Consider the following 27,114-nt stretch of genomic DNA (forward strand, 5'->3'; position numbering starts at 1 on the left):
GAAGTGGGATTTCAAGATGCTGATGCTCTTTATCACTGTCTTTGTGCTCCTAGGGTCTGTCGGCAGCATGAATGCTAGTAACAATGTGCGTATTCCACAGAGGAGCTAAGCTGTTCTCAGCTAAGAGGACTAAAGAGTGTAGTTAAGCAAGGTGCTTCTGTCTTCATATGCAGAGATTTGCAGGCAATGTGCCTGTGTACAACAGGCAGCCAGGCTGAAATAAAACCCTCTCCCTTTCTGTTTTCTTGCAGAGACACTTTATTGTCTCTCGAACAAAACATTCAACCCCAAACCTCTCTTTTTAGGCCTTTGTTTTAGGAAACAAACATAGAAAAAAGCTAAATAATGAAGGCTTAGACTCCCCAAATGCCTAGGGTCAGGTCTTTTCTTGGGGGGCTGGGTATTCTGAGCAGTGGTACTGGCATTTTTTTCCTTGTTCTGTGCCATTCCTCTCCATGCAAAACAGAAACAGATTGAAAATTAGCCAGGTCTACAGACTACAAATCTAGACTGATTTTATTTTTTTTAATTGAATTAATGTGGGGAAAATTGTAGCTCCAACAGGGAGGCTGGAAAAGGTCTGCTCTAAAGCTGTGGTTTATAGCAATAGTGTTTGCAAAAAAACTTAGCTCTAAATAGCACCTTTGTCCTGGAGTTGAAGGATACATCACTTCAAAATGTGCAGTTGCATTTTTTCACTTAGCAAGTGCAGATTCCTCATCCAATAGTATGTATTAGTTAAAGATGAGAAACAAAATAAATTCAGTCTCTGCTAATCTTCAGCCAAGTAATAGAACAGTTAGAGAGACAATAATGTGAACATTTGTCAGCATGCATGGTCAGGTTATGTTGCTTGCTATGACTCTCAGCTTCCATAAATTAAGTAGGACTAAGTCAGGTCTGCAAGTTGAACGAGCAGGTTACCGTAGGTCCCTAGGACTCGGGTAACAAAATGTCTCAGGTTGAGCTCTGAGAGAGCAAGTGTTCCTAACACTTGTGGGAGTGCAAAATCCCTGCGTGCTACCCTTCTGCCAGCAGCCTTGCATGGAGTCACCCAAATCCTGAGGCTACTGGTCAGGTTGGTGTCACACTTGGTTGGGGTCAGGCTCACAAACAAGACACTGCAGGACAGAGGGATTTCTTAGGCATGTTGAGAGCATGCTTGAGCTTATATGTCCTTGTGTGTACGACGGGGAGAATGACTGTGCTCCAGTGTGTGACTCCTGTAAGGATGACTCTGATTCCATCAGCCAACCTGGTTTAGGCACCAAGCACTAGGAAAGGTTCGGTGGTGCCTCGCGAGTGGAGGGAGGTGTTTCCCTTCAGGCTTGAGTTGGGTGTCTGACCTCTTCAAGAAGCAGAGCTTCACTTCTCCTCTCTTCTGCATTCTCTTAAGAGGAGCCTAGCCATCTGTAAATCCCCTTTTCAGACAGCCTGGCTTTCTATAGGTGTCTAAAAGAGCCAGCACCCACTAAGACATGGATTTCACAAGGTGTCGGGACATCACAATTGGCCTGGATAAGTTAAATCCAGTCTGGCTGCAGACTGGCTCACCGGTCTTTAGAAGTCTGTGATGGACTGTTTGTATTGTCTGATATTGAAAGAAACTTTATAGCTTGAAGGAGTGAGACAGGGTTCTTTGTTGGGCAAAATGTAATTTAGACTAGCAGTTTTCAAGAAGTGGAATGCAGATCTTGAGAATATATAGATTGAGACTCTCAGTTACAAAGGCTGCTAAGAAAAGCAAGCTGAGCTGTGTTGATTGCAGGACTCATCCTGCAGCTCTTGCCTTTCTACTGCAAGAGCCCACAACTTGAAAAAGACTTGAGTACCCTTGATTCAATATGTAAACTTCTTGAGGGTACGAGGTATTGTTTGGCATCCATTTTTTTGAAAAACTTTCAAAAGTACAGGCTCTACCTTAACGTGAAGGTGGTTAGATGATACAGCCATGACTTTGCAAATTCCGTCTTATTTCCCTCTGCACTTTTAAGGGAGAACAGGAAAGCAGGCAGGGCTGCCATTTGGGAGGACCTTGACAAGTCAGAGAAATGAGCTGAGAGAAACTCTGACTCTGAAGAAAAAGAACTTCTCAGAATGGGGTGGCCTGGTGTGGGAGCAGGGGCCCAAAGGGGATGGGGAATCTCAATCCTGTGAGATACTCAAAATCTGGCTGGATGAGGCCCTGAGCAGCCTGCTCTGACTTTGAAGTTGGCCCTACTTGGAGCAGGAGGATGGAGTAAAGTGTCTATATGAGGCATTTTTTGCATAATTATGCATCATAATTAGGTTCCGAATGAACAGTCTTCATGCTGGAGTAAGACTTAAAATTTCCAAGATTTAATGTCTTTTCTGTATGGATTAATTACTGCTTGAACTATTTCTAAATGCTGGTTCAAACAGGTACAACCAGTCTCTTAAGAGAACTTCGTTTCCTATGTAGCTGTAATAGCCATTCCTGCGTATTGCAGATTCTCAGGCAGGTTGAGTTGTTCTTTAAAGCCTTCCCGAGTTGCTCCTCTTATGAGAACATCCTTAAAGTTGAGAGTAACAGTCTGTTGCACTGTTTTTTGTTTGTTTGTTCTAAGCAACTGGAGAAAGAGCTGCTGGAACAACAGCCTAAAGTAAACTCACTTCAAGAACTCACTGCTTACCTGCTGCTTAAATCAGATGGTGATTACGTTGAAGCTGGTGAGAAGGTCCATGTAATTGGATGCAAACTGAAACAGCTTAATAAACAAATTTCACATGACTTGAAAACAATACAAGGAGATCTGGTGAGTCAGACTTTAAATACTTGTTCATGGATCTTTCTTACTGAAAAGTAATAACATTAAGAGTAAAGGTATTTATAAAAGACTGACTTAAAACTTAAGTACTTCCACCTTCATAAGCTGAAAAGAGAAAATTAAGTCTGCCTATAGGAAAAACTTCAGCACCACTAGGCTGGTGCGGTATTGAAATGGATTGCCCAGAGAGGCTGTGCCGTCTCCGTCCTCCAGGGGTTTGAAGAGCAGAAGGATAAAGACTTGAGTAAGGCTTTTGGTCTGGGCTTATAGCTGACCTTGCTTCGAGCAGGAGGTTGGACTGGGTGAACTTTCTGAGGTCCCTTCCAACCTGAATTATCCTATGATCCATACCAAGTGCCAGGCTAGGAGGGTGTAACGAACACATAGGAGTTATAGTTCATTGCAATGCGCTGCCTATCCTGAGAGCTGTCGGACAGAGGTGTTTTCAAGTTAATACCTGTACACACCTGGTCCATCATAATTCCTTTGGGTTGCACATAGTAAAACATTCCTTTATGCTGGAGAGCTGGATCGCCTGCTTGCCACTGGTTATGTATATCTAAAGAGGCAACGGGCTGCGCACCTACAGAGAGGCAATGAAAGATGGCTCTTTGCGCTTCATCTGTTTTGAGTTTTGAACATACATTTTAAAGAGGAAGGTGTGGTTACCTTTCAGGGTACCAGAGCATGCCTGCTAGCTCCAAATGACTTCAGCTCAGGAGTCTATAATCCAGTCGCCGTGAAATCCAGCGCTCCTGGGAGGAAGGCAACTATTTTTTTCCTAGTATTTTGCTGTCAGCATATAGCATATTTTGACATCTTTAGCCTGAAACTTCCTCAAATGTAATCATTCTACTTTTTAGATGCATGTACCTTGTTACAGAATTTACAACAGGACTTTCAATCTGCAACTGTCTTTTTGAGAAAGAGAAATTCCTTGTACTTTCTGAAACCTAAAAGCTGTTTCTCTCAACAGATCCCTGTAAGGAGAACTGCAGATGGCAAAACCAGCAGCAGCACAAGGTATTATTTTATATTAGCCTGATCTCTTGAAGGATAGTGAAAGCAGCAGAGGCGAGCTGAGTGCCAGCAGAAACCTGAGCAGCTGTTCCTCACAGGTTGACATGCAGGTGGAGGTGATTTCTGCCTACCTGTAGTGTCTCCTCTACCTACCAGTTCTGGGCTGCACCTTGGCGAAGAGTTTTCCTTTAGCACTCCTGCTCCTAGACCTCTGCACTGATGTGCAGCCTTGGCTTGTCTTTACTCTTGAGAAAATCTTTTTTTGTGCCAAATGGGGGAATATTTTCATTTTAAATCTTCCTTTAATTCCACCAGCATACCTGGACAAAGAAACTTGCAGCTTAGAGCCACTTATTACAAACAGACCATGAAGGACAAAGAGAGAACTTCACCCCCGGTCCATTAGGGTCTGTTGAAAGGCTAGATCTCAGTAAGGCCAAGGCAAGGAAGAGCCTAATCAGTCTTGACTGGTGGCTTTCCTTTATACTTGCATCTTGGAAGGGTAGTGGGAACCCTAGAGAGGGCGAGAATACAATTTGTTTAATTCAAATTCTAAACTGTCTTTTTTTTTTCTTTTGTTTTTTCTCCTTTGCAGAGGTGAAAGCCATCCAGAAACTGTTCAAGTAATTCCTCGGTCTCCCTCTTTCTTTTACCGTGTATTACGAGCAGCTTTACCTCTTCAGTTGTTCTTTCTACTGCTGTTGCTCCTGGCTTGCATGGTTCCGTTTTCTGAGGAAGACTACAGCTGCACCCGCAGAAACAACTTCGCCCGTTCTTTCCATCCCATGCTGCAATACATCAATGGGCCTCCGCCAACTTAGAAAGCAGCCTCACGTTTATAGCCTCCTTTCCCTGTTGCCGGGAATGTGTTAAATTTCACATCCTAAAATATATATCTTGACAAAATTTCAGCATTTTTGTATGGAAAACAAACTTTTTCTATAGATTTTTAAACTGTAAGCAACACACTTTATACTTTGATGCAATAGATACACTATTTTATAGGTGCGGTGCTCTTAAGCTTGCAAGGTGATTGAATACTGAGTTATTAGATGCAGAAACTACATCACAGTCAAACACGGCAGTCTGTCTCGGGTTAGCACGGCAAACAAGCAGTTGAAGAGGCACTTTGCCTCGAATGGTTATTGCACACACTTCACGTTACCTGTATCTTTTGGCACCGTAGTCACTTGGTGGAAACAAAAAAAAATCTACATCTTTTTGAATCTTTGTTACTGTATTTTGTTCATCTGACACGTTCAATAAAAGGATGCACATTTGTTTTGGTTTACATATAGTGTACTAGCGGCTAGGACTGCTGTGTTGTCTTTTTATACTACCTTTGAAATAAGAAATTGTTGCATTGCATGGAAATGGTTTATAATGCACATATTTTCTAGGTGAACATGATTATGTAGACTATCCCTGATGTATACAAATAATATAATGACTTTTTTAATGAAAGATTTTTTTCCATTTTTAACCTGCTGAATAGTGTACAGTATCTTTGGAGAGAATTGTGCATTTTTATAAGCTTCATCTTTAAAATGAAACTGACACTTGGGCAATGGCTAGAGAAACACTGTGTACAGTCTGCGGTGCCATTGCTTCTCAGTTGTACAGTTTGAGTACTGTCATTAAAATTTTGCCAATGTCTGCAGGGACTATCTGTGTGTCTAGTGGGGGGCAACCAGCTGTATATTCCAGCAGTGCTGACCCTTCCACTCCTGTGTAAGTCAGCTTATTCGCATGCTAACGCAACAGTGGCAGAAGCAGCAGGACCCCTCTCTTGCTTGTCGGAGCAAGAGATTAAAAATTCAGGAGGTGGAGCCTGTGTTTGGTGGCACAGATCCTTTCCTTTGCAATGGATTGTAATTTCCTGGAGGAAGAACACAAAGTTGAACCAACTAATCCTTATTACTAGTTCGAAATGCTGAACCACATCCCCACCCTGGAACTGGTTTTTGAAAGGAGGAGTTACGGCAGTGCTGGAGGGGGGAAGGGGGAAGGGCATGTCGAGGAGAGCTCAGTGTGATTGTAAGGGGTTTTGTTGAACAACTTTTGTGTGTGGTTGCAGTGAAAACCGCCCAGCCGTTAGCCAATTTCTGTCATGCTTACCTGTAGAAAATGGGATTTGTGATCAGGCTGTGAGCATTCTCCCGCCTTTTCTACACTTGTCACCACTGGTGACATGTTCCCCATCTTGTGGCAGAGGAATTTATGAAGCAAGTTGCTTTGCATTCTTATGTTTCAGAGAAAGACAGTCCCTGTTGCAAGCCAACAGCTTCCTCCCAACCATGGTGGCAAAAAAAGCATGGTTTATTTCCAGGATATTAAACTAAACTAATACAATAACTGTGATGCAGTTAAGCTTGCAAAGTTAGCAACGTGGTTTAGGAAAGTCAAAGCTTACAATTTGGCACTTTTTAGTAGTGGTACCGTACAGTAGTTTACATCCACACTGTGTGCTCAGATATGGGTGAAGATAGACCGGCTCCATACTGAAGTGCCTCGGCCTCAGCCTCCAGTAGCACTGCCCAGGCTCCGGCAGCACTTCCAGACCCGGCAGCTGGCACAGCCCCTAAGCCAGCACGCCGCGCCGAGGAGCTGTGTCTGTGGAGCCAGGCTTCTGCTACGGCTACTGATTTCACAGCTACAGCTCTCCATCCAGAGATAAGGGATGGATCCTCCCCGCCCCTTGCCGCACACAGACACACGCACTTTCCTCTCTCCCTCTCCCATCATTATTTTGTATTTTGAAGCAATTACTTTCAGATGGAGCTCATTTAAGTTTCTCTCTCTATAGAAGTCAGCCAACTCTAACCATTATTTCACTGCCAGGTTGTCACAAATGCCCATGCAAGCCTTTCTGCCAAGAACTAATAGTCAGTTGCTGACATGATATTCAGTTCTTCTGCCATTAAAGAACCTATGCAGGGGCAAAAGAATTTGAACAATGTTAAAAGGTCTAAAGAAAATTTCATAGCCTGCAATTTCCTTTCATTATGTACAGTTATATCAAATTGTTGAGCTGATGTAATATATAAAATGAGGAGCTTTCATGAAATTATCTCAAAATGTCACAAAAAAAACCCCAAAACCTGGGAAAATAACTTAAATGTCTTTTCCCCCAAAACTATTTTAAATAGTTTTATTTCCAGTTGATTATAAGCACTGCACTGTAGGCTGACACTGAAGTCTGCTTCAAACAAGTCATTATATATACCCACCAATTTCTTAATGTCGTCATCTCGCTCAGGACTGGGTTGTTAGCGTTCTGTGAAGGAAGAAAAAAAGATTAAAAAAAGGGGGCAAGAGCAGTAAGGAGAGCAAGCACGCATGCGCCTGCTTCTGCTCATGTAGGAGTGAAATGAGGCCAAAACTAGTTTTGAGTTGAAGTCATCTTTGGCAAGGACACTGAGGCCTCAATCCGTTTTCAGCTATACCTGTCCCCCTCCCGAAAACGGTCTACAACAATTCTGCTAGCATGGGAAGCAGAGGACTGTTTGTTCATTATGACTTCCCCCTCCTACAGTTAAATTTGCTGGTCCTTGAAACACCAGGGCACAACCTGCATCTTCTGTGGTCGCTTGCTGCTGGGAAACGTCCTAAGAACTGGAGTAAGTAAATCAACCTGCAGCTTGCGGAGTGACTGCGGAGGTAAGGACGAGACGCTCGCAGATACCGTGATCATGCACGTTATCTACTCACGAAATCAGGCTGAGCTCAGCGACAGGAGGGAAAGCACCAAAAAGGCGTCTATTTAGGTTTCATGATACCTGTTTATTCCTCTACAACTGAATGAAACACACATCACTAGATAAATACTGTAAGTTCATAGAACTGAAGAGTAGCTGAGTGAAAGAGGGGCGTGGGGGGTGTCCCTCATTAGTATAAGATACATAAAGTACTTTTAAAAGGCACCAACTTCAGTCCTAAATCCATTTCCATTACAAATTTGCAGTGGGGGTGAAACGTTGGAACTAAACCCACATATAAGGTAGGACTCAGAACGGAAAATTCTGGGGAAAACGGACATAGGAAATGTGCAGTAACCACTGTTAATGGCTGTGCCAGTTCCTTAGGATGTGACATCGATGAGAGAAGGAGGTTTTGTCTGTTTAGGCAGTAGCAGCAGAAGTTGGCATTTTTATGGCACAGCAATCTTGTTTTCTTCATGCACTTCAATTGAAATCACTGATGCTCAACAATGCATGAGCGTAGGTGACTCTTACGCGTAAAGATGGAAAGAGTTAAAAAATATCCAGATCATAAATAAAATGAAGTCTTAGCTATGGAAGTGTGCCATTTAACTCACCATACTTCAGTTCACTAGTAAAACACTGTGAAAAATGAACATGGGTAATATTTATTTTCCGTATTTTAGCAATCCACTCGCTTTTCCTATTCCCATTTACAACGCTCTCTTTAGTACTAGTTCAGGCACTGGGTCAGCACCACAGATGACCACATCCTTAACTGCTCGCAGGACATAAATAGCATCAAATGATTTCTCCTGAGAGGAATGGCAATGATAGCAATGACACTTCCATGTTTTCCAGCTCTGAGTGTATGGAAGGATCATGTGCGTGCGGCACTGGAAGAAATGGTGCAATCTGTAGCTGGGCTGAGACTAAAAACAGCTGCCATGGTGGTGATTGTCCTTGGCTGTGCTTGCTTACAGCAGCCAGGAAGAGGGGTTATAAGCTACTCTGCCATACAAGGAACTGGACAACATACACTGATATATATATATATTGAATATATATATATATATGATCAGTTTTCAGCACTATAAAACAGTAATTCCTGTGACAGGCCCTTAGACTGTACTCACTTTAAGGCACCTCAGAAAAAGCCATGGAAACCTACTCTCTGTGTGCTGTGGGCACTTATCATAGAATGGTTTGGGTTGGAAGGGACCTTAAAGGTCATTTACTTCCAACCTGCCCTGCCATAGGCAGGAACACCTCCCACTACACCAGGTTGCTCAAAGCCCCATCCAGCCTGGCCTTGAACACCTCCAGGGATGGGGCATCTACTACCTCTCTTGGACAACCTGTTCTGGTGTCTCACCACCCACACAGTAAAAAATTTCTTCCTAATAGCTAATCTAAATCTCCCCTCTTTTGGTTTATAACTGTTCCCACTCTTTCCTTTAGGCCCGCTTTAGGTAGTGAAAGGCATAAGTTCTCCCGGGAGCCTCCTCCTCTCCAGGCTGAACAACCCCAACTCTCTCAGCCTGTCCTTGTACGGGAGCTGCTCCATCCCTCGGATCATCTTCGTGGCCCTCCGCTGGACTCGCTCCAACCGGTCCATGTCCTTGTGTTGAGGACTCCAGAGCCAGATGCAGTACTCCAGGTGGGGTCTCACCAGAGCAGAGTAGAGGGGCAGAATCACCTCCCTCGACCTGCTGGCCATACTTCTTTTAATGCAGCCCAGGATGTGGCTGGCTTTCGGTTTGGCTGCAAGTGCGCATTGCCTGCTCATGTTGAGCTTCTTGTCCACCAGCACCCCCAAGTCCTTCTCCTCAGGGCTGCTCTCAAGCCATTCTCTGCCCAACCTGTATTTGTGCCTGGGATTGCCATGACCCAGGTGCAGGACCTTGCACTTGGCCTGATTGAACTTCATGAGGTTCACACAGGCCCACCTCTCCAGCCTGTCCATGTCCCTCTGGATGGCATCCCTTCCCTCCAGCATGTCAACTGTGCCACACAGCTTGGTGTCATCTGCAAACTTGCTGAGGGTGCACTCAGTCCCACTGTCCATGTCACCGACAAAGATGTTAAACAGCACTGGTCCCAGTACTGACCCCTGAGGAATGCCACTCGTCACCAGCTTCCATGTGGACATTGAGCCCTTGACTGCAACCCTTTGAGTGCGGCCATCTAGCCAGTTCCTTATCCACCGAGTGGTCCATCCATCAAATCCACGCTTTTCCAATTTAGAGACCAGGATGTCACCTGGGACAGTGTCAAACGCTTTGCATAAGTCCAGGTAGATGACGTCGGTTGCTCTCCCCTTATCTACCAATGCTGTGGCAGCATCATAGAAGGCCACCAAATTTGTCAGGCACAATTTGCCTTTGGTGAAGCCCTGTTGGCTGTCACCAACCACCTCCTTATTTTCCATGTGCCTTAGCAGAGTTTCCAGGAGGATCTGCTCCATGATCTTGCCAGGCACAGAGGTGAGAGTGACCGGTCTGTTGTTCCCTGGGTCATCCTTTTTTCCCTTTTTGCTTTTGAGCTTGTCCAGGAGCTCTTTGTTAATCCACGCAGGCCTCCTGGCATTTTTGCCTGACTTCTTTATTCTTGGGATGCACCGCTCCTGAGCTTGGAGGAGGTGATCCTTGAATACTAACCAGCTCTCTTGGGGCCCTCTTCCCTCCAGTACTTTTTCCCATGTTACCCTGCCAAGCAGGTCCCTCAAGAGGCCAAAGTCTGCTCCCTTGAAGTCCAGGGTCGTGAGCTTGCTGCATGCTCTCCTCACTGCCCAAAGGATCTTGAATTCCACCATTTCATGATCGCTGCAGCCGAGGCTACCCTTGAGCTTGACACTCACCACTAGCCCCTCCTTGTTGGTAAGGACAAGGTCCAGCATAGTTCCTCTCCTTGTTGGCTCCTCTACCATTTGAAGAAGAAAGTTGTCATCGACAACTTCCAAGAACTTCCTGGATTTCTTGTGCCCTGCTGTGTTGTCCTTCCAACAGATATTGGGGTGGTTGAAGTCCTCCATGATGACCAGGGTCTGTGAAGACAATGCCACTCCTACCCATCTATGGAGGGCCTCATCCGCTCTGTCATCCTGGTCAGGTGGCCTGTAGCAGACCCCTACGTCCCTGACCTGGGCCCCGGGGAAGCAGCATACTTCCCTGTCAAGAAGGTCAGCACGGCATATTGGGCCCTCTGTTCCCCTGAGAAGGGAGTCTCCTACTACTATAACGCACCTGTTCTTCCTCATAGAGGCAGTTTTTAAACTGGGGGCAGGCCTTACTGGTCCTGGCAAACCATCTTCCATGCCATCCATGGGTTTGCCTATCTCCTCAAGAGCCTCATACATGTTTTGCAGAGGCACCTAGTTAGGGGATGTGGGCAAGGAAGGGGTTCGCTTGCCACCTCTAGTACGGACTAGCCTCCATTCACTAGTCTCCTTTTGGCCACTGCCTTCAGTCTGGCAGGGAGAAGGTACCAGATCTCCTTCACCTTAGGGTTTTTTTGGTGGCTCTTCTGTTTTTTTTACTCAGGGAGGTCAGAGTCTGAGTCCACCTATCAATTTATTTCTCACTCTCCCCGATGCTCCTCAGTCTTTCTACCTCCTCTTTTAGCTCTGCCACCAGGCTGAGCACATCATCCACCTGGTCACGCCTCACGCAGCTGTCACCTCTTCTACCACCCACTAGCGCTGAGAGGGGAAGGCGCTCCCTGCAGCCGGCGCCCTGGGTGGCTGCCTGCTTCCACAGGAGCTCCGTTTGTACGGCCACGTCTGCCCTGCAAGCGCAGAAGACGCAGGAAGCTGCAACCTTCGGGTAGAGACCACGGCTGAGCTGCCCTCACGAGCCCTCCGCGCCCTTCCGAGCAAACGAACTAACCGCCGCGCAAACGAACTAACCGCCGCGCAAACGAACTAACCGCCGCGCAAACGAACTAACCGCCGCGGTACGCCCTGACTGACGTGCGTCGGCACGCCCTAGTCGCTCGCGCTCCCTGGGGCCGCCTTTTAGGGGGGTGGGCCTGGCCGCCGCTGCTGCAGGCCCCGCCCCCGCCCCGTCAGCCGTCCTCGCGCGAGCTGCCGGCTCCCGGCGGGTCCCTGGCGCTGCCCGGGCTTGTCCCGGCCTCAGGAAAACTAGGGAAAAGCCCCTTTTCGCCGCGATCGCCCGGCTCCGCTGCCGACATGTCGGCACCGGAGCTGTTTGTCTCGTCTTCGCCGACAAGAGCTCTAGCCACACCATAAATACAGGCTGGGCAGAGAATGGATTGAGAGCAGCCCCGAGGAGAAAGACTCGGGCGCTGGGTGATGCGAGGCTCAGCGTGAGCTGGCAATGCCTGCTCAGGGCCTAGAAAGCCGACCGCATCCTGGCCCGCATCAAAGGAAGTGGGGCCGGGCAGTTGGGAGAAGTGATTCTGCCCCTCTGCTCTGCTCTCGTGAGACCCCTCCTGGAGCACTGCATCCAGCTCTGGAGCCCTCAACGTAGCAACATAATAAGGACATGGACCTGCTGTAGTGACACCAGAGGAGCGCCACGAAGATGATCAGGGGGCTGGAGCAGCTCCCGTACAAGGGCAGGCTGAGAGAGTTGGGTTGTTCAGCTCTTAAACTGCCTTTGTCTCAGCCCACAAGTTTTGCCTTTTTCTTCCAATCCTCCCACACGTCCATGGGAGGTTGGGAGAGCGGCCGCCTGGTTCTTTGTTGCCATCTGAGGGTAAACCACAACAGTCCTTTTTGGCACCCAACATGGGGCCTGAAGGGTTGAGATAACAGCAGATCCACCCAGAGCTTGTTAGAATAATTTGTTGTGTGTTTTTATTATATTAGTTAAATAGTCACTGGTCACCATGTTGCTTTGTTTATTCTCATGGCTGTGTTATGTAAATTCCTATATGGTTTATATACTCCCCACAGTGCTGTTTATCACTTCATTTTGCTGTTCTGTGTAATAGCGACTTATGATGTGATAACATCACTGTTTAGACGGTTATGTTGGGGTGTTTATGCAGTATTGCTGTCCTGCCCATACCTTTGGGACAGGTACAACAGCTTTTGAGAATTTTGAATATCCTTGGGATGCTCAAACCAGCATGTTTCTATTGTTATGTCTCCTGAATGTGTTCAGGGTTTAGGGTTAAACAACTATTTAAGACTACCACCCATCGATCTGCCCCGAGCCTCGATAGGCATGGGTGGCATGGCATGTGGGAGAATATGGTCAGGTGTCTAGAGAACTTCTTACCTCCAGTGGTTTGGGACTTCATCCCCAAACAACTACAGGACCCTGATAGAATATTTGAGAAGAAAATGCTGTGGCTATTCCAGAGAGGCACAACTCACCCCACTGTGCTGAGCCCTGGCCAGTATCTACCAAACACTGCTCGATATTATGCAGCACCCTCAGGGGAAAGAGAGGGAAACCAGGATGACAGGTGCTACAGCTACTCCAACCCTGGTGGCAGACACTGCAGCTGAACCAGGAAACCAACCCGTGCTGGTATCAGTTGCCCCTATACAGAAGTACACAAAGAAATCAGTTCACTTAGTAAGGGAAGACAATGAACCAGGGCCGTCACGAGACTAGGAGGAAGAGGCAGAACCAGAGATAATCACCCAATCCCTATCCCTGAGCGAGCTGCGGAATATGCAAAAAGATTCCAGCCGACTTCCAGGTGAGCACATTGTCACCTGGCTGCTCTCATGCTGGGATAACTGGGCTGGTAGTTTGGAATTCGAGAGTAGGGAAGACAAGCAGCTAGGATCCCTGTCTAGGGGAGGGGGTAATGACAAGGTGATTGGGAAAAAGACATAAGCCCTCAGCTTCTGGAGGCGACTCCTGTCAGGCCATCTTGCCTGCCCTGAGAGACACTTCTAACAGATGGAGCCCAACGTCATGGATTAGATGAACTCAACGGACATTTTAGAGTGATGGCCCATAGACTAAAGGTGTTATATCTGTATGAATATTTATATACATATAGATATATATACATATCTCAAAGACAGGGAAAAACAGTGGCAATTCATTGGAACCTGTAAGATATGGGCATGACGTAGATGGTATAGAATAAGGGGTGGATAACGTCCTGGTTCCGGCAGGGACAGGATTAATTCTCCCCAGGCTGCGGCAGGGACACAGGTATCCTACCCCAGGTGACCCATGCCCAGTCTGTAGCCAGGAACTGCCAGGGGAGGGAGCGAGAAGTCGAGGGCTGGGGCATCCCAGGTCCGGTCCGTGAACAGTGGTACCGTAATCGTGTTTGTACATTCCTCTATGCGTGTTATTGTTTTCTTATTCCCTGTGCTGTTCTGTTAAACTGCCTTTGTCTCAACCCAGGATTTTTGCCTTTTTCATCCGATCCTCCCGCACGGCTGGGTGGGGTTGGGAGAGCAGCCACTTCGTTCTTTGTTGCTGTCTGAGGCTAAACCACGACGGGTTCCATGCCACTGACCACCTTCTGTCAAGTATTAACACTCTGAGACCAGCCAAGATGTGATTATTTTGGTTTGGGAGTCGTCTGGGTAGTTTGCTGTCAACTTTACTGTGAACATTTGTTAAAAGCACAATGAGCAGAAAAATTCCTTTATAAGGCCATTTTTTAATATCATGATTGAGAAAGGAGTCCATGTATCTTAGAGACATGGGATGAATTTGAATATTAGCCCACAGTTCCACTTATGGAATCCATTCTTACCATTTCTTTTTTCTGTAGCAGTGGGTATTGTACTGCATGTTTTCTTCTTCCAAAAGCTCCTCTTCTATTTCTTCACTAAGAACTCTACCTTCCCTTTTCTTTCCGGTTTTCATTTTTTCTCTTCAAAAATTTTCCAGCATAAGGTACCGTTTTTACTTTAAGTCATATCTGAGTGCTTTACTTCCTCTACCTATGCTCATAGGTGGTACAAAATTCACCCTTTTCAGAGAAGGGAAATGGAGCCAACAGAAATGAAATTATTAGCCCCAGTACCTCTGTCCCAGAGCAGAAAACTGAGATCAGGACTTATAAATCCAAGATTAGACCTGCATCGATTGAACAAATCACAACAGACAATTAAGGTTCTGTGAGGTCCCACATGGTCCTGATATGGCACATGGTCCTGCCAGACGTTCGGCAAGGCTCTGGCAGCTGGAAATATATATCAGGCTTTTAAAGGTGTGTGATCTGAGCTGGCATTCCCCTAGGGTGCAGGCAACTTCAGGGCTTCCTGTGCACAAGTTATTTTTGGTTTTCTTCACATATTACAATCTAGTTGCTCTACAGGCTCAAGTTTCTCCAGTGAGTTCAGAGGGTTTCCAAAAGTAGCAAGGAAACCCCTCTAACCCAAGGAGGCCAGGGAAAAAGAACAAAGTAAGCTCATTTTATTTCTCTAGGCAAAAATGGGCAACAGAAAGCAAGCTGCACGTTCAGGCTTTCCAAGTGAGAAGACAGTAACAAGAATTATAAAAGGAATTATCAGCAACAGCACACACAAAGAAGCTCCCAAATAATAAACTACGTGGCCTGACTCAAGATCAAATACATTGATATTCAAACACAGGAGAGACTCTCATTTACATTCAACAGGGATGACACTGAGCAGCCCTTTTGCTGATGCTCTCAAAGGAGCATTAGTTGAGCTAAAAGACTTATACCATGGGACTCAAACAGCAGCTATTGCTGTAAGTAGAGAGAAGTTGGGTGCAGATAACAGAGGGCTACGGAGACGTGATGGACTGGCTGAGGCTGAGAGAAAGAAATACCTGCAACGTGAAAGGAGTCTTAAGTTGGCCTTTTGATCTTCTTTAGTACCTTCCAGTATAATTATGCCTGTTTATGCACTCCAGTGACCCCTACTACTGTAATGTCTAAATGCCTTGCTGGTTTTCAGATGCCCACTCTCAAAGAGCTCTTTTGAAGAAGTTAAAAAGCAGCACTGGAGGAACACGGAAGGTGATCCCATTTCCCTTATATGACAAAACGATGCTCCAGTCACACAGGTTCGCGTGGCGGAGCTCGGCAATACAAGGAAGAGTAGTCTGGAGGGGATACTCAAGAGATGTGAGCTACTAAGGAAGTGTGTTACGTCATACTGAGATGGTCGTGACTGAAGAGAGTGTACAGATAGAGAACATGTGAGCTTGAGAAATACATGCATGCTACCCATGGCCACTGATTGTGCTAAGATCTTGTTTCACATGCTCTAGGTTCATACAGAGCCTTTAGTGCTGTATATCTCCTTTCAGATCCCCAAATCATTGGATACTAAGCTGTTTCTTAGCTCTTGAAGATATAAACTTAAAAGTGACCTTAAGAAAGTAGAAAGCCTCGTGGGTTCACATATTTTGGCACAGAGACCTGTGTACTACCCCTTTTGTGAGTAGCTTCTCCTATAGCAAATCCACTGTGCAGAGCAATGGGGATTAAACACAATTCTGCATGTTTCAAAACCCATACAATTTTCAGGAGGAATTATCTGTCACCGTAATCCCTGCAGCTCTGTTTATCTCTGATCAGAAAGGCGAGTGCCAAATTGGCACACTGATGCACGTACCAAAAAAGAGCGTGCCTATAAGCACAGATCATGATTTGCATACTTACTAGCCTTGACTGCCAGGGAACATTCTGGTTCCTTTGTAAGCACAGAAACAGTAAAAATATGCTAATAGCAGCATATAAAATTTGGCCTTTAGCCAATCTGTCAATATTGAAAGTACTTGCCTGTAATATAGTGGGTAAACAACCTAAACAAAACAACCTGCTGTATAGAATGATCCAAGGCGTGATAAGAACTTGTTGAAACTTAGTCATTTTGTGCCTGAAAACCTCACAGACCAGAAAGCGAAGTATAAGCATACATGCAAGACACATGTAACACTGACTTTCTATGCTGTTATCTGTTTGCTGCCTTCTTTTCTGCTTTGCAAAGTGTCTCATTTGAGAAGCCGGGGTGGTGGGGTGAATTCCAGAGAGAATAACTTAAATCATTGTCAAAGTATGTCCTCCATATAGACACCATTTCTTCTCTTCCACGTACAATAAAGACAAAATGTCTCCTGACATAAATGATAAAAAGTCAAGTCATGTCTTTCATTTCACAGACAAAAACACTTTTCCCCACAGAAATAATAATCAAAACCCATCCAAAGCATGAAGCTTCACGGCGACGGCACAGACTGCTAGTTCAGGTGGCTCGTTGATCCAAGGCAGCTGTGAAGGTGTCCACTTCTCCAGAAGGCACATCAGCAGTGTAACACGGGCAGTGAAGGCTTGGGCAGACACTCAGTGACTCGCTGCACCTCTCGCTACACCCTGGGGCGGTGCTTCTGAGAGGAGCTGGCATTTTGCTCTCAGATTGGGCTCGGAGAAGCTCAGAGCCCGGGGCCAGGAGAGACAGACAGCAGAGCTGGCCCCAACTAGGTCTGCTGTGATAAAAGGCAAGAGTTGGTTTTAAAACAGCACGGCCCTCGCAGAGCCCGGAAAAGCCACGTCCCTTGGGCTGATGGGCACCAGGCACCCGTTGGGCTTCTTTAGCACTCAGACACGGGCAGTTCTTTTGACGTGATAACTATCGAAGATCTTCCAAATCTTCTCCCATAGACCATCCTTGGATTTCCACTAGAGGTGTCCCAAAGACAGGGATGAGTGCAGCTCTCCTGCCGCCATGGCTGCTGCCAGGCCACTGCTTCTCAGAAACGTGGCACGGACTGCGCCAGTGCATGCCTGGAATTGGAGGCATCTCAAAAGCTTTCTTTAACCTTGCTGCACGTGTTAAGTCTCCCGTGTTAAAGTGGTGGGAACCCAAGCTTGAGGTGACGAGAGGGTGTGGAGCATGAGTCTCATGCTGGTACAGGAGCCAGAGCCGCCAGAGCCCCGCTCTGCCGTCGTGGCACTCGTCCCCCGTGCAAAGGGCTCCCCACTCGGCCCGCGTCATTCCCACCTCGCTGGGGTCACCCGAGGGCAATGCTATGGCGCTCCCAGGGCTTGCTTTGTGTATGGCCCCCAAGGAAGCCACGTCAGGCTCCCTCCCTGCGGAGCCACCCAGGCAATGTGCCCAGCTGTGGAGGGTGACAAATTATTCCCATTGCCCCAGTGCAGGAGCACAGGCAGGATGGGGAGCCGTAGCTAGAGAATCAGTGAAACCAGAGCCCACCACATCAGCACTCAGCCCCCTGTGCCCGCATTCCCCAAAAAACTGATGCGCACTCACTCAGAGATGCAGCTTTTGTTCAAACACACTCTTTATTGTCAACTTTGCGCAAAGTAGAGCTCCTAGAAGGAAGGGATGCTCTTCAAAGATGCACGGGCAGTCAAGGGGACACAAACCCAGCTCTGTCCGGGAAGACCTCTTTCAGTCTCCGCAGAAGACCAGTCTTGTGAGCCGACCTTGCACTTCCTCAAAGTCATGCAGTGCCTTGGCGTGGGCAGCTGGATCCTGCAGCAGGCACTGGAAGAGGTTGATTGGCTCAGCCGCTTGGAAGGCTGCGGGCAAGACGATGTCCTCAGGCATGTTCTCATTACCAAAGAAGAAGTGGTGCAGGCGTTTTTCCTCCAAGCAGCCGTGCAGGTACCACATGATATCCTGCAGCCGCATCAGGAATTCCCTCCTTCTCCAGCTTGACGGGGGTATGGTGTTCAGGAGGTGCATCACAACCGTTTTCAAGACATCAGAGGAAAAGCCTGTGCCCACCAGGCTACCAGTGCAGAGCTGCAGGCATTTGAGGTGGGAGGTGTCACGCGGGGCCTGCCTGGCCACATGCCTGAAGAACTTTGCCTCTGCCACATCATAGGTCTCTGCCCACGTGGTGCTTGGGGTGAAGGCAGCTTCTGCAGTCTGGCTGCTCAGGAAGATGTCCGAGTCGCCTCGCTGCACCCCAAACATCATCTCAATGAAGAGGGATCTCCCAGAGGCGTTTGTCAGCTGCAGCTTGCAGGAGCGGCTGGAAGGCAGCACCTTCATAGTGTAGAGACGCGACTGAGGCATCTCCTGCCAGGCTGACCTCACCAACTTCTGGAACCAGCGGGCAATCTTCTCGATATCTAGGTAGGAGCCGGTGCAGAGGATGCCTAGGAAGCTGATTTCTGCCTAGCCCCTCCTCAGGTTGGTGGAGGAAGCACAGCACATTCTCCATGCCTTGGTCCCTGGTGCAGGTGCACTCCAGCTCCACGCGGATGCAGTTCTTTGCCGGCATCTCCCCCGCAGCGCCCAGCTCCAGGTGGAAGGTGTGCCCCCGGGGGGGCTTCATGGGCACAAGCAGGTGGTAGACAGCATCATGCCCAGCGGGACTCCAACCTTCAAAGGCGCTGCCCACCCCGATGGCTGGCTGCAGCGCCGGGAAGAAACTATTTGACAAGCGTCCTTGTAAGACAGTGAGGAGGTCGCTCGCCAGCTCTTCCACCACCTGTCTCCTGTAGGCCATGCTCTTCACTGACAATCGGATGCGCTTTGCATAATCCCTGACCATTCGCCCCTCTTCATCAGAATCTCCTCCTTCACACGCTTCCTCCTGCAGCTCTGTGCTGCTGCTGGAGCTCTCCTCTTCATGGCCGATCTCTGGCCGTTGGCTCCTTTTCCGGAGCCACCAGCAGAGCCTGAAGAGCAGGACTGGGACTCCAGCAATCGCCCAGAACTGCCACTGCTGCAAGGCAGCAAAGACCAGGGCTTCCCAAAGCTGCTCCACTCGTGCTCCTGCAGCAGCCGAGTCATCTCCAGGCTCAGCTGCTCCACACGCTGCTGCACGCGCTCATGCTTGCCATCATCCTGCTCATCGCCGACCATCGGCAGGAGCTGGAAGATGCTTAGCACAAGCAAGGCGAGGACCCTTATTGCAGCCATAGCCTGTAGGAGTAGGGAGAGAAGGGGTTCAGTGGGGCTGGGAGGGAGGGAGGGAGCTGGCGTCAGGGGGAATGGGGACGGGAGCCGCAGGGAGCTGGGGGCAGGTAGGGGAGGGGACGAGGCAGCGGGGAGGCAGCAAGGCCTGTGCCCAGCCCAGGGGCCAGTGGCTGGGCCCTCGATGCTGGGTGAGAACCCACCCCGCGGGGGCCGGCATTTCTGCCCCGGCCCTGGTCCAGCCCAGCCTCCCCCCGGCAGCCCACTCACCGCTAGCCCAGGCCGTACTGGGGCAGCGCTGCTGCTGGCGCCTTTTATAGCTGCCCCCCATTGTGACGCATCCCCTGTGGTGTCCCAGGCGACAGAGCGCATCACAGGCCGGCAGCCAGCCCTGCCCTTGGGCACCCCCCACCCCGGCTCAGCGGCAGCGTTTGATGGTCAATGCGACTGTGTTTCGACAAGATTCGATGGCGAGGTGCAATCGGTCATTTACTGCATGGAGGGCAGGGTCAGTCAGAACTGTGAGGGAGAGCCTCCCGTGGAATCAGGAGGTTCAGAGAGGACCCTCCTGCTTTCCAAACTCCTTCTCAGAGAGGAGTCCAGGGGCAGCTGTATCCAGTCCCAGACCTGGTCAAGGGTTTATGTCAAAAGGACTGTATCTTCCCAATCAATCCTTTGTATCGCTTAGCTGAGATCTCAGAGTTTAGCGTGCTGTTCGTCACTTACCCAGGATCTGTTGTGTCAAGGAATCTCTGCATCTCGAGAAGTAATCTTGAGAGGCGTTGCTACTTAAGGGGAGATGCTGCCGTGCAGGAGAATTACAAAGGCTCTTGGGGGGTTGACTGTTTATGGGGGTAAGATGGTTGCCCTGTAGCCCTATTTGCATATTGACCAGAGTACCAGCATTGCTTAAGTTGGTCCTTGGCTATTGTGTTTTTATCTGACTCCCCAAAACCACCTTGGAGCCCCGGATGCCACCATCATGACCAGATGCACCCATTGTGACCGCCACAGGTGGTTATTGCTTGGGCAGGGTTATGGGCTATAAAGGTCACGATGGTGCCTGGCGGGGACCACACCATCACAGAAGCAGCCCCAAACCCTTAGCAAACATAAAAAGGGGCATTGTGGCCTGTGGATGCTTTACTTGCTCCTTGAGATCCCATCCTGAGTGATGGAATCGGCTGCCTTGGTGCTGGCCTCTGAGCTTGCGATGGTGGGTGTGCTCTCGGTGCCTTCATGACACTGATGGGTGGGTGGTGGTGCATATCCTGGTGGTGGGATGGGGCCTGTCGATAGCAGGACCTCTGTTCCAACTGTGCCACGGCGAGAGGACACTGCTTCCAAGGAGCCATTTCCCAAGGGTGATGTTGGGGGTGCGGGTGGAGATTTCCCAACGAGCAACTCCCTCTTTGGGGGTTGCAGCTTCTCCATGCTTCTCCAGCTTCTCCATGTCCAGCACGTTCTGTTCTGTGGCACCAACTCCCCAAGGAGTGTCTGGGATGGGCAGATGCTTTGCCTTGATCCCGGTGAACACGTGGAAACACCTCAGCGGTTCCTCTCACTTGGTCCCTGCCCAGCCAGAGCTGCCAGGGAGTTTCTTGGCCCTTGTCAAATCACCACCACAGTCATGACAGTGTGAAGGGAAAGCAGTGCAAAAATCATCTTTGCAGCCGCCACGGTCTTCACCGGCTGCTGTGCTGGGGAGACCATTGCGAGGAGCACGCTGCTGCTGTTGGCAGAGGGCTGCTGCGCGGGCATTTCCCTTTCCTTTCTGTGTCGCCCATTCTCCCCTCTTTTTCCCTGCAGTATGAGGTCAGGGGAATGCCATCAGCTCCCAACAGATCCAGCTTCTCCAACATTGATCCACGATCACAGGAGCCAGCAGCTTTTTCTGTGATCCACAATCACAGAAGCTTGAGCAGCAGCTGTGCAGCCAGGCATTCACCTGTTCAATTTGCCTCCTCCTTCCTGAACCCCTTCCTCTGACTGGGAGGAGAGAGGAGAACACCACCTCTGCTCCTCGTCCTTTGAACATTGCTCCAAGGAACATACAGTCTCTTTGGATGGTTCTAAGTTGCCTCGTCACAGTGTCGTCAGACCCTACATCGTGTAGTAGGAGTGGGTGATAACCTGCAGGGTTCAGGTCTTGGCAGCCTCTCAGTGACGTCCCGAGTGTGAGCTCCTGGTGGGCAGCAAACTTCTCTGGAGAAATTGTCTGGACGGCAAAGAGCTGCTTCAGCGCCTCCCAGTAAGGAATCTCCAATTGCTAATACCTTGCGTGCTTTCCTAGTGGCACAGGTTCTAATGCGGGTGGGTGGCTCAACTCTGCCGGCTTGACTTTTCCTGGATCCTGTCCGTTACTCCCATGCCCTGAATTCCCCAATCCCGGACTATCATGTCTGCATCCTAGCCCCTCTACCACCTCTGTGAAACCCTCCCCTTGCCTGGCACCAGAGAGAAGGAGCTGTAGCCAGACCAAGCCCAGGGTCGTGCAGATCAAGACAGAAGCAGATGGATGGCGACGCCCCAGAATCAGAGCTGCTTTGAAAATTGTAGTATGCGTGTGTTAAGTAGGGATTGGCCACATCATGTTGTACCTGAATGGTAGAGAGAGGTAGAAGAACCTCATGTAAAACCGCATTCAGGGTGCGCCAATTTGAACGGGACACCTCATGCGCATGAATAAAGCGTTACTCTTGAATTTCTGTACTTTGCATCCCAGCCTCTCTCCTGGCTTGGCACAGGCCAGTTGTGAAGGTTTCCAAACCCCTCCCACGGTTGGAAGGGGCTGCAGGGACAGCCAGCACCCCCCAACTGCCTCAGGACCTGCCGACCTGCCAGTCCCTCCCACACACAGCCCAAGGGTGTCAGGGGCACAGAAATGCCCTCAGACACCCCCCAGAGCTATCTTGCAAGCCTGAGATCTCCTGGCGGCAGAGGGAACTGTGCAGAGACCCTTGTGAAGCAGTATGTCAAGGGCTGTGGCAGGCTTTCAGTGGCCGAACCCCGTCTGCAGGACATCTTGCCCCCAACGCGACTGAGTTCCAGCATGAAGCTTCACAGTGACAGCGCAGAGTGCTAGTTCGGGTGGCTCGTTGATCCAAGGCAGCTGTGAAGGTGTCCACTTCTCCAGAAGGCACATCAGCAGTGTAACACGGGCAGTGAAGGCTTGGGCAGACACTCAGTGACTCGCTGCACCTCTCGCTACACCCTGGGGCGGTGCTTCTGAGAGGAGCTGGCATTGCTCTCAGATTGGGCTCGGAGGAGAAGCTCAGAGCCCCGGGCCAGGAGAGACAGACAGCAGAGCTGGCCCCAACTAGGTCTGCTGTGATAAAAGGCAAGAGTTGGTTTTAAAACAGCACGGCCCTCGCAGAGCCCGGAAAAGCCACGTCCCTTGGGCTGATGGGCACCAGGCACCCGTTGGGCTTCTTTAGCACTCAGACACGGGCAGTTCTTTTGACGTGATAACTATCGAAGATCTTCCAAATCTTCTCCCATAGACCATCCTTGGATTTCCACTAGAGGTGTCCCAAAGACAGGGATGAGTGCAGCTCTCCTGCCGCCATGGCTGCTGCCAGGCCACTGCTTCTCAGAAACGTGGCACGGACTGCGCCAGTGCATGCCTGGAATTGGAGGCATCTCAAAAGCTTTCTTTAACCTTGCTGCACGTGTTAAGTCTCCCGTGTTAAAGTGGTGGGAACCCAAGCTTGAGGTGACGAGAGGGTGTGGAGCATGAGTCTCATGCTGGTACAGGAGCCAGAGCCGCCAGAGCCCCGCTCTGCCGTCGTGGCACTCGTCCCCCGTGCAAAGGGCTCCCCACTCGGCCCGCGTCATTCCCACCTCGCTGGGGTCACCCGAGGGCAATGCTATGGCGCTCCCAGGGCTTGCTTTGTGTATGGCCCCCAAGGAAGCCACGTCAGGCTCCCTCCCTGCGGAGCCACCCAGGCAATGTGCCCAGCTGTGGAGGGTGACAAATTATTCCCATTGCCCCAGTGCAGGAGCACAGGCAGGATGGGGAGCCGTAGCTAGAGAATCAGTGAAACCAGAGCCCACCACATCAGCACTCAGCCCCCTGTGCCCGCATTCCCCAAAAAACTGATGCGCACTCACTCAGAGATGCAGCTTTTGTTCAAACACACTCTTTATTGTCAACTTTGCGCAAAGTAGAGCTCCTAGAAGGAAGGGATGCTCTTCAAAGATGCACGGGCAGTCAAGGGGACACAAACCCAGCTCTGTCCGGGAAGACCTCTTTCAGTCTCCGCAGAAGACCAGTCTTGTGAGCCGACCTTGCACTTCCTCAAAGTCATGCAGTGCCTTGGCGTGGGCAGCTGGATCCTGCAGCAGGCACTGGAAGAGGTTGATTGGCTCAGCCGCTTGGAAGGCTGCGGGCAAGACGATGTCCTCAGGCATGTTCTCATTACCAAAGAAGAAGTGGTGCAGGCGTTTTTCCTCCAAGCAGCCGTGCAGGTACCACATGATATCCTGCAGCCGCATCAGGAATTCCCTCCTTCTCCAGCTTGACGGGGGTATGGTGTTCAGGAGGTGCATCACAACCGTTTTGAAGACATCAGAGGAAAAGCCTGTGCCCACCAGGCTACCAGCGCAGAGCTGCAGGCATTTGAGGTGGGAGGTGTCACGCGGGGCCTGCCTGGCCACATGCCTGAAGAACTTTGCCTCTGCCACATCGTAGGTCTCTGCCCACGTGGTGCTTGGGGTGAAGGCGGCTTCTGCAGTCTGGCTGCTCAGGAAGATGTCCGAGTCGCCTCGCTGCACCCCAAACATCATCTCAATGAAGAGGGATCTCCCGGAGGCGTTTGTCAGCTGCAGCTTGCAGGAGCGGCTGGAAGGCAGCACCTTCATAGTGTAGAGACGCGACTGAGGCATCTCCCGCCAGGCTGACCTCACCAACTTCTGGAACCAGCGGGCAGTCTTCTCGATATCTAGGTAGGAGCCGGTGCAGAGGATGCCTAGGAAGCTCAAAACCTGATTTCTGGCTAGCCCCTCCTCGGGTTGGTGGAGGAAGCACAGCACGTTCTCCATGCCTTGGTCCCTGGTGCAGGTGCACTCCAGCTCCACGCGGACGCAGTTCTTTGCCGGCATCTCCCCCGCAGCGCCCAGCTCCAGGTGGAAGGTGTGCCCCCGGGGGGGCTTCATGGGCACAAGCAGGTGGTAGACAGCATCATGCCCAGCGGGACTCCAACCTTCAAAGGCGCTGCCCACCCCGATGGCTGGCTGCAGCGCCGGGAAGAAACTATTTGACAAGCGTCCTTGTAAGACAGTGAGGAGGTCGCTCGCCAGCTCTTCCACCACCTGTCTCCTGTAGGCCATGCTCTTCACTGACAATCGGATGCGCTTTGTGATAGAATTCAGCAGACACCTCTGATAATCATCAGCATCTTCTTCTTCACTTTCATCCTCCTCCAGCTCTGTGCTGCTGCTGGAGCTCTCCTCTTCATGGCCGATCTCTGGCTGTCGCCTCCTTTTCCGGCGCCACCAGCAGAGCCTGAAGAGCAGGACTGGGACTCCAGCAATCGCCCAGAACTGCCACTGCTGCAAGGCAGCAAAGATGAGGCCTCCCCAGGCAAAGGCTGGCTTCTGGCTCCTCTGCTCCAGGCTCCTCTGCTCCAGCTCCTGCAGCAGCCAAGTCATCTGAGCCATCAGATGCTCCACACGCTGCTGCACATGCTCGCGCATGGCCTCGTCCAGCTCATCGCCAACCATTGGCAGGAGCTGGAAGATGCTTAGCACAAGCAAGGCGAGGACCCTTATTGCAGCCATAGCCTGTAGGAGTAAGGCCTGTGCCCAGCCCAAGGGCCAGTGGCTGGGCCCTCGATGCTGGGTGAGAACCCACCCCGCGGGGGCTGGCATTTCTGCCCCGGCCCTGGTCCAGCCCAGCCTCCCCCCGCCAGCCCACTCACCGCTAGCCCAGGCCGTACTGGGGCAGCGCTGCTGCTGGTGCCTTTTATAGCTGCCCCCCATTGTGACGCATCCCCTGTGGTGTCCCAGGCGACAGAGCGCATCACAGGCCGGCAGCCAGCCCTGCCCTTGGGCACCCCCCACCCCGGCTCAGCGGCAGCGTTTGATGGTCAATGCGACTGTGTTTCGACAAGATTCGATGGCGAGGTGCAATCGGTCATTTACTGCATGGAGGGCAGGGTCAGTCAGAACTGTGAGGGAGAGCCTCCCGTGGAATCAGGAGGTTCAGAGAGGACCCTCCTGCTTTCCAAACTCCTTCTCAGAGAGGAGTCCAGGGGCAGCTGTATCCAGTCCCAGACCTGGTCAAGGGTTTATGTCAAAAGGACTGTATCTTCCCAATCAATCCTTTGTATCGCTTAGCTGAGATCTCAGAGTTTAGCGTGCTGTTAGTCATTTACCCAGGATCTGTTGTGTCAAGGAATCTCTGCATCTCGAGAAGTAATCTTGAGAGGCGTTGCTACTTAAGGGGAGATGCTGCCGTGCAGGAGAATTACAAAGGCTCTTGGGGGGTTGACTATTTATGGGGGTAAGATGGTTGCCCTGTAGCCCTATTTGCATATTGACCAGAGTACCAGCATTGCTTAAGTTGGTCCTTGGCTATTGTGTTTTTATCTGACTCCCCAAAACCACCTTGGAGCCCCGGATGCCACCATCATGACCAGATGCACCCATTGTGACCACCACAGGTGGTTATTGCTTGGGCAGGGTTATGGGCTATAAAGGTCACGATGGTGCCTGGCGGGGACCACACCATCACAGAAGCAGCCCCAAACGCTTAGCAAACATAAAAAGGGGCATTGTGGCCTGTGGATGCTTTACTTGCTCCTTGAGATCCCATCCTGAGTGATGGAATCGGCTGCCTTGGTGCTGGCCTCTGAGCTTGCGATGGTGGGTGTGCTCTCGGTGCCTTCATGACACTGATGGGTGGGTGGTGGTGCATATCCTGGTGGTGGGATGGGGCCTGTCGATAGCAGGACCTCTGTTCCAACTGTGCCACGGTGAGAGGACACTGCTTCCAAGGAGCCATTTCCCAAGGGTGATGTTGGGGGTGCGGGTGGAGATTTCCCAACGAGCAACTCCCTCTTTGGGGGTTGCAGCTTCTCCATGCTTCTCCAGCTTCTCCATGTCCAGCACGTTCTGTTCTGTGGCACCAACTCCCCAAGGAGTGTCTGGGATGGGCAGATGCTTTGCCTTGATCCCGGTGAACACGTGGAAACACCTCAGCGGTTCCTCTCACTTGGTCCCTGCCCAGCCAGAGCTGCCAGGGAGTTTCTTGGCCCTTGTCAAATCACCACCACAGTCATGACAGTGTGAAGGGAAAGCAGTGCAAAAATCATCTTTGCAGCCGCCACGGTCTTCACCGGCTGCTGTGCTGGGGAGACCATTGCGAGGAGCACGCTGCTGCTGTTGGCAGAGGGCTGCTGCGCGGGCATTTCCCTTTCCTTTCTGTGTCGCCCATTCTCCCCTCTTTTTCCCTGCAGTATGAGGTCAGGGGAATGCCATCAGCTCCCAACAGATCCAGCTTCTCCAACATTGATCCACGATCACAGGAGCCAGCAGCTTTTTCTGTGATCCACAATCACAGAAGCTTGAGCAGCAGCTGTGCAGCCAGGCATTCACCTGTTCAATTTGCCTCCTCCTTCCTGAACCCCTTCCTCTGACTGGGAGGAGAGAGGAGAACACCACCTCTGCTCCTCGTCCTTTGAACATTGCTCCAAGGAACATACAGTCTCTTTGGATGGTTCTAAGTTGCCTCGTCACAGTGTCGTCAGACCCTACATCGTGTAGTAGGAGTGGGTGATAACCTGCAGGG

General features: G+C 50.2%; 2 protein-coding genes and 1 pseudogene across 11 annotated transcripts in view; 1 reads left to right on the forward strand and 2 right to left on the reverse strand.

Moving 5' to 3' along the window:
* Nucleotides 1-5,465, forward strand: part of SYNE2 (spectrin repeat containing nuclear envelope protein 2) — a 196,357-nt gene extending 190,892 nt beyond the window's left edge. For all 10 annotated transcript variants that reach the window (XM_074583746.1, XM_074583755.1, XM_074583756.1 and 7 more), the window contains 3 exons: nucleotides 2,589-2,777; nucleotides 3,766-3,812; nucleotides 4,405-5,465. In XM_074583746.1, coding sequence (XP_074439847.1) covers nucleotides 2,589-2,777; nucleotides 3,766-3,812; nucleotides 4,405-4,630 — 462 coding nt within the window. In that variant the 3' untranslated portion in view covers nucleotides 4,631-5,465. The remainder of the gene's footprint in view (nucleotides 1-2,588; nucleotides 2,778-3,765; nucleotides 3,813-4,404) is intronic.
* A 12,367-nt stretch (nucleotides 5,466-17,832) lies between these two features.
* LOC141743194 (inositol 1,4,5-trisphosphate receptor-interacting protein-like 1) lies at nucleotides 17,833-19,328 on the reverse strand (annotated as a pseudogene).
* Nucleotides 19,329-23,565: 4,237 nt separating this feature from the next.
* LOC141743195 (inositol 1,4,5-trisphosphate receptor-interacting protein-like 1) lies at nucleotides 23,566-25,103 on the reverse strand. Its single transcript, XM_074586924.1, has one exon. It carries the CDS (start codon nucleotides 25,101-25,103, stop codon nucleotides 23,577-23,579), a length of 1,527 nt encoding a protein of 508 aa, XP_074443025.1. The 3' UTR covers nucleotides 23,566-23,576.
* Nucleotides 25,104-27,114: the final 2,011 nt, after the last annotated feature.

The sequence above is a fragment of the Larus michahellis genome, chromosome 4 (assembly GCF_964199755.1).
Source record: "Larus michahellis chromosome 4, bLarMic1.1, whole genome shotgun sequence".
Taxonomy (NCBI): domain Eukaryota; kingdom Metazoa; phylum Chordata; class Aves; order Charadriiformes; family Laridae; genus Larus; species Larus michahellis.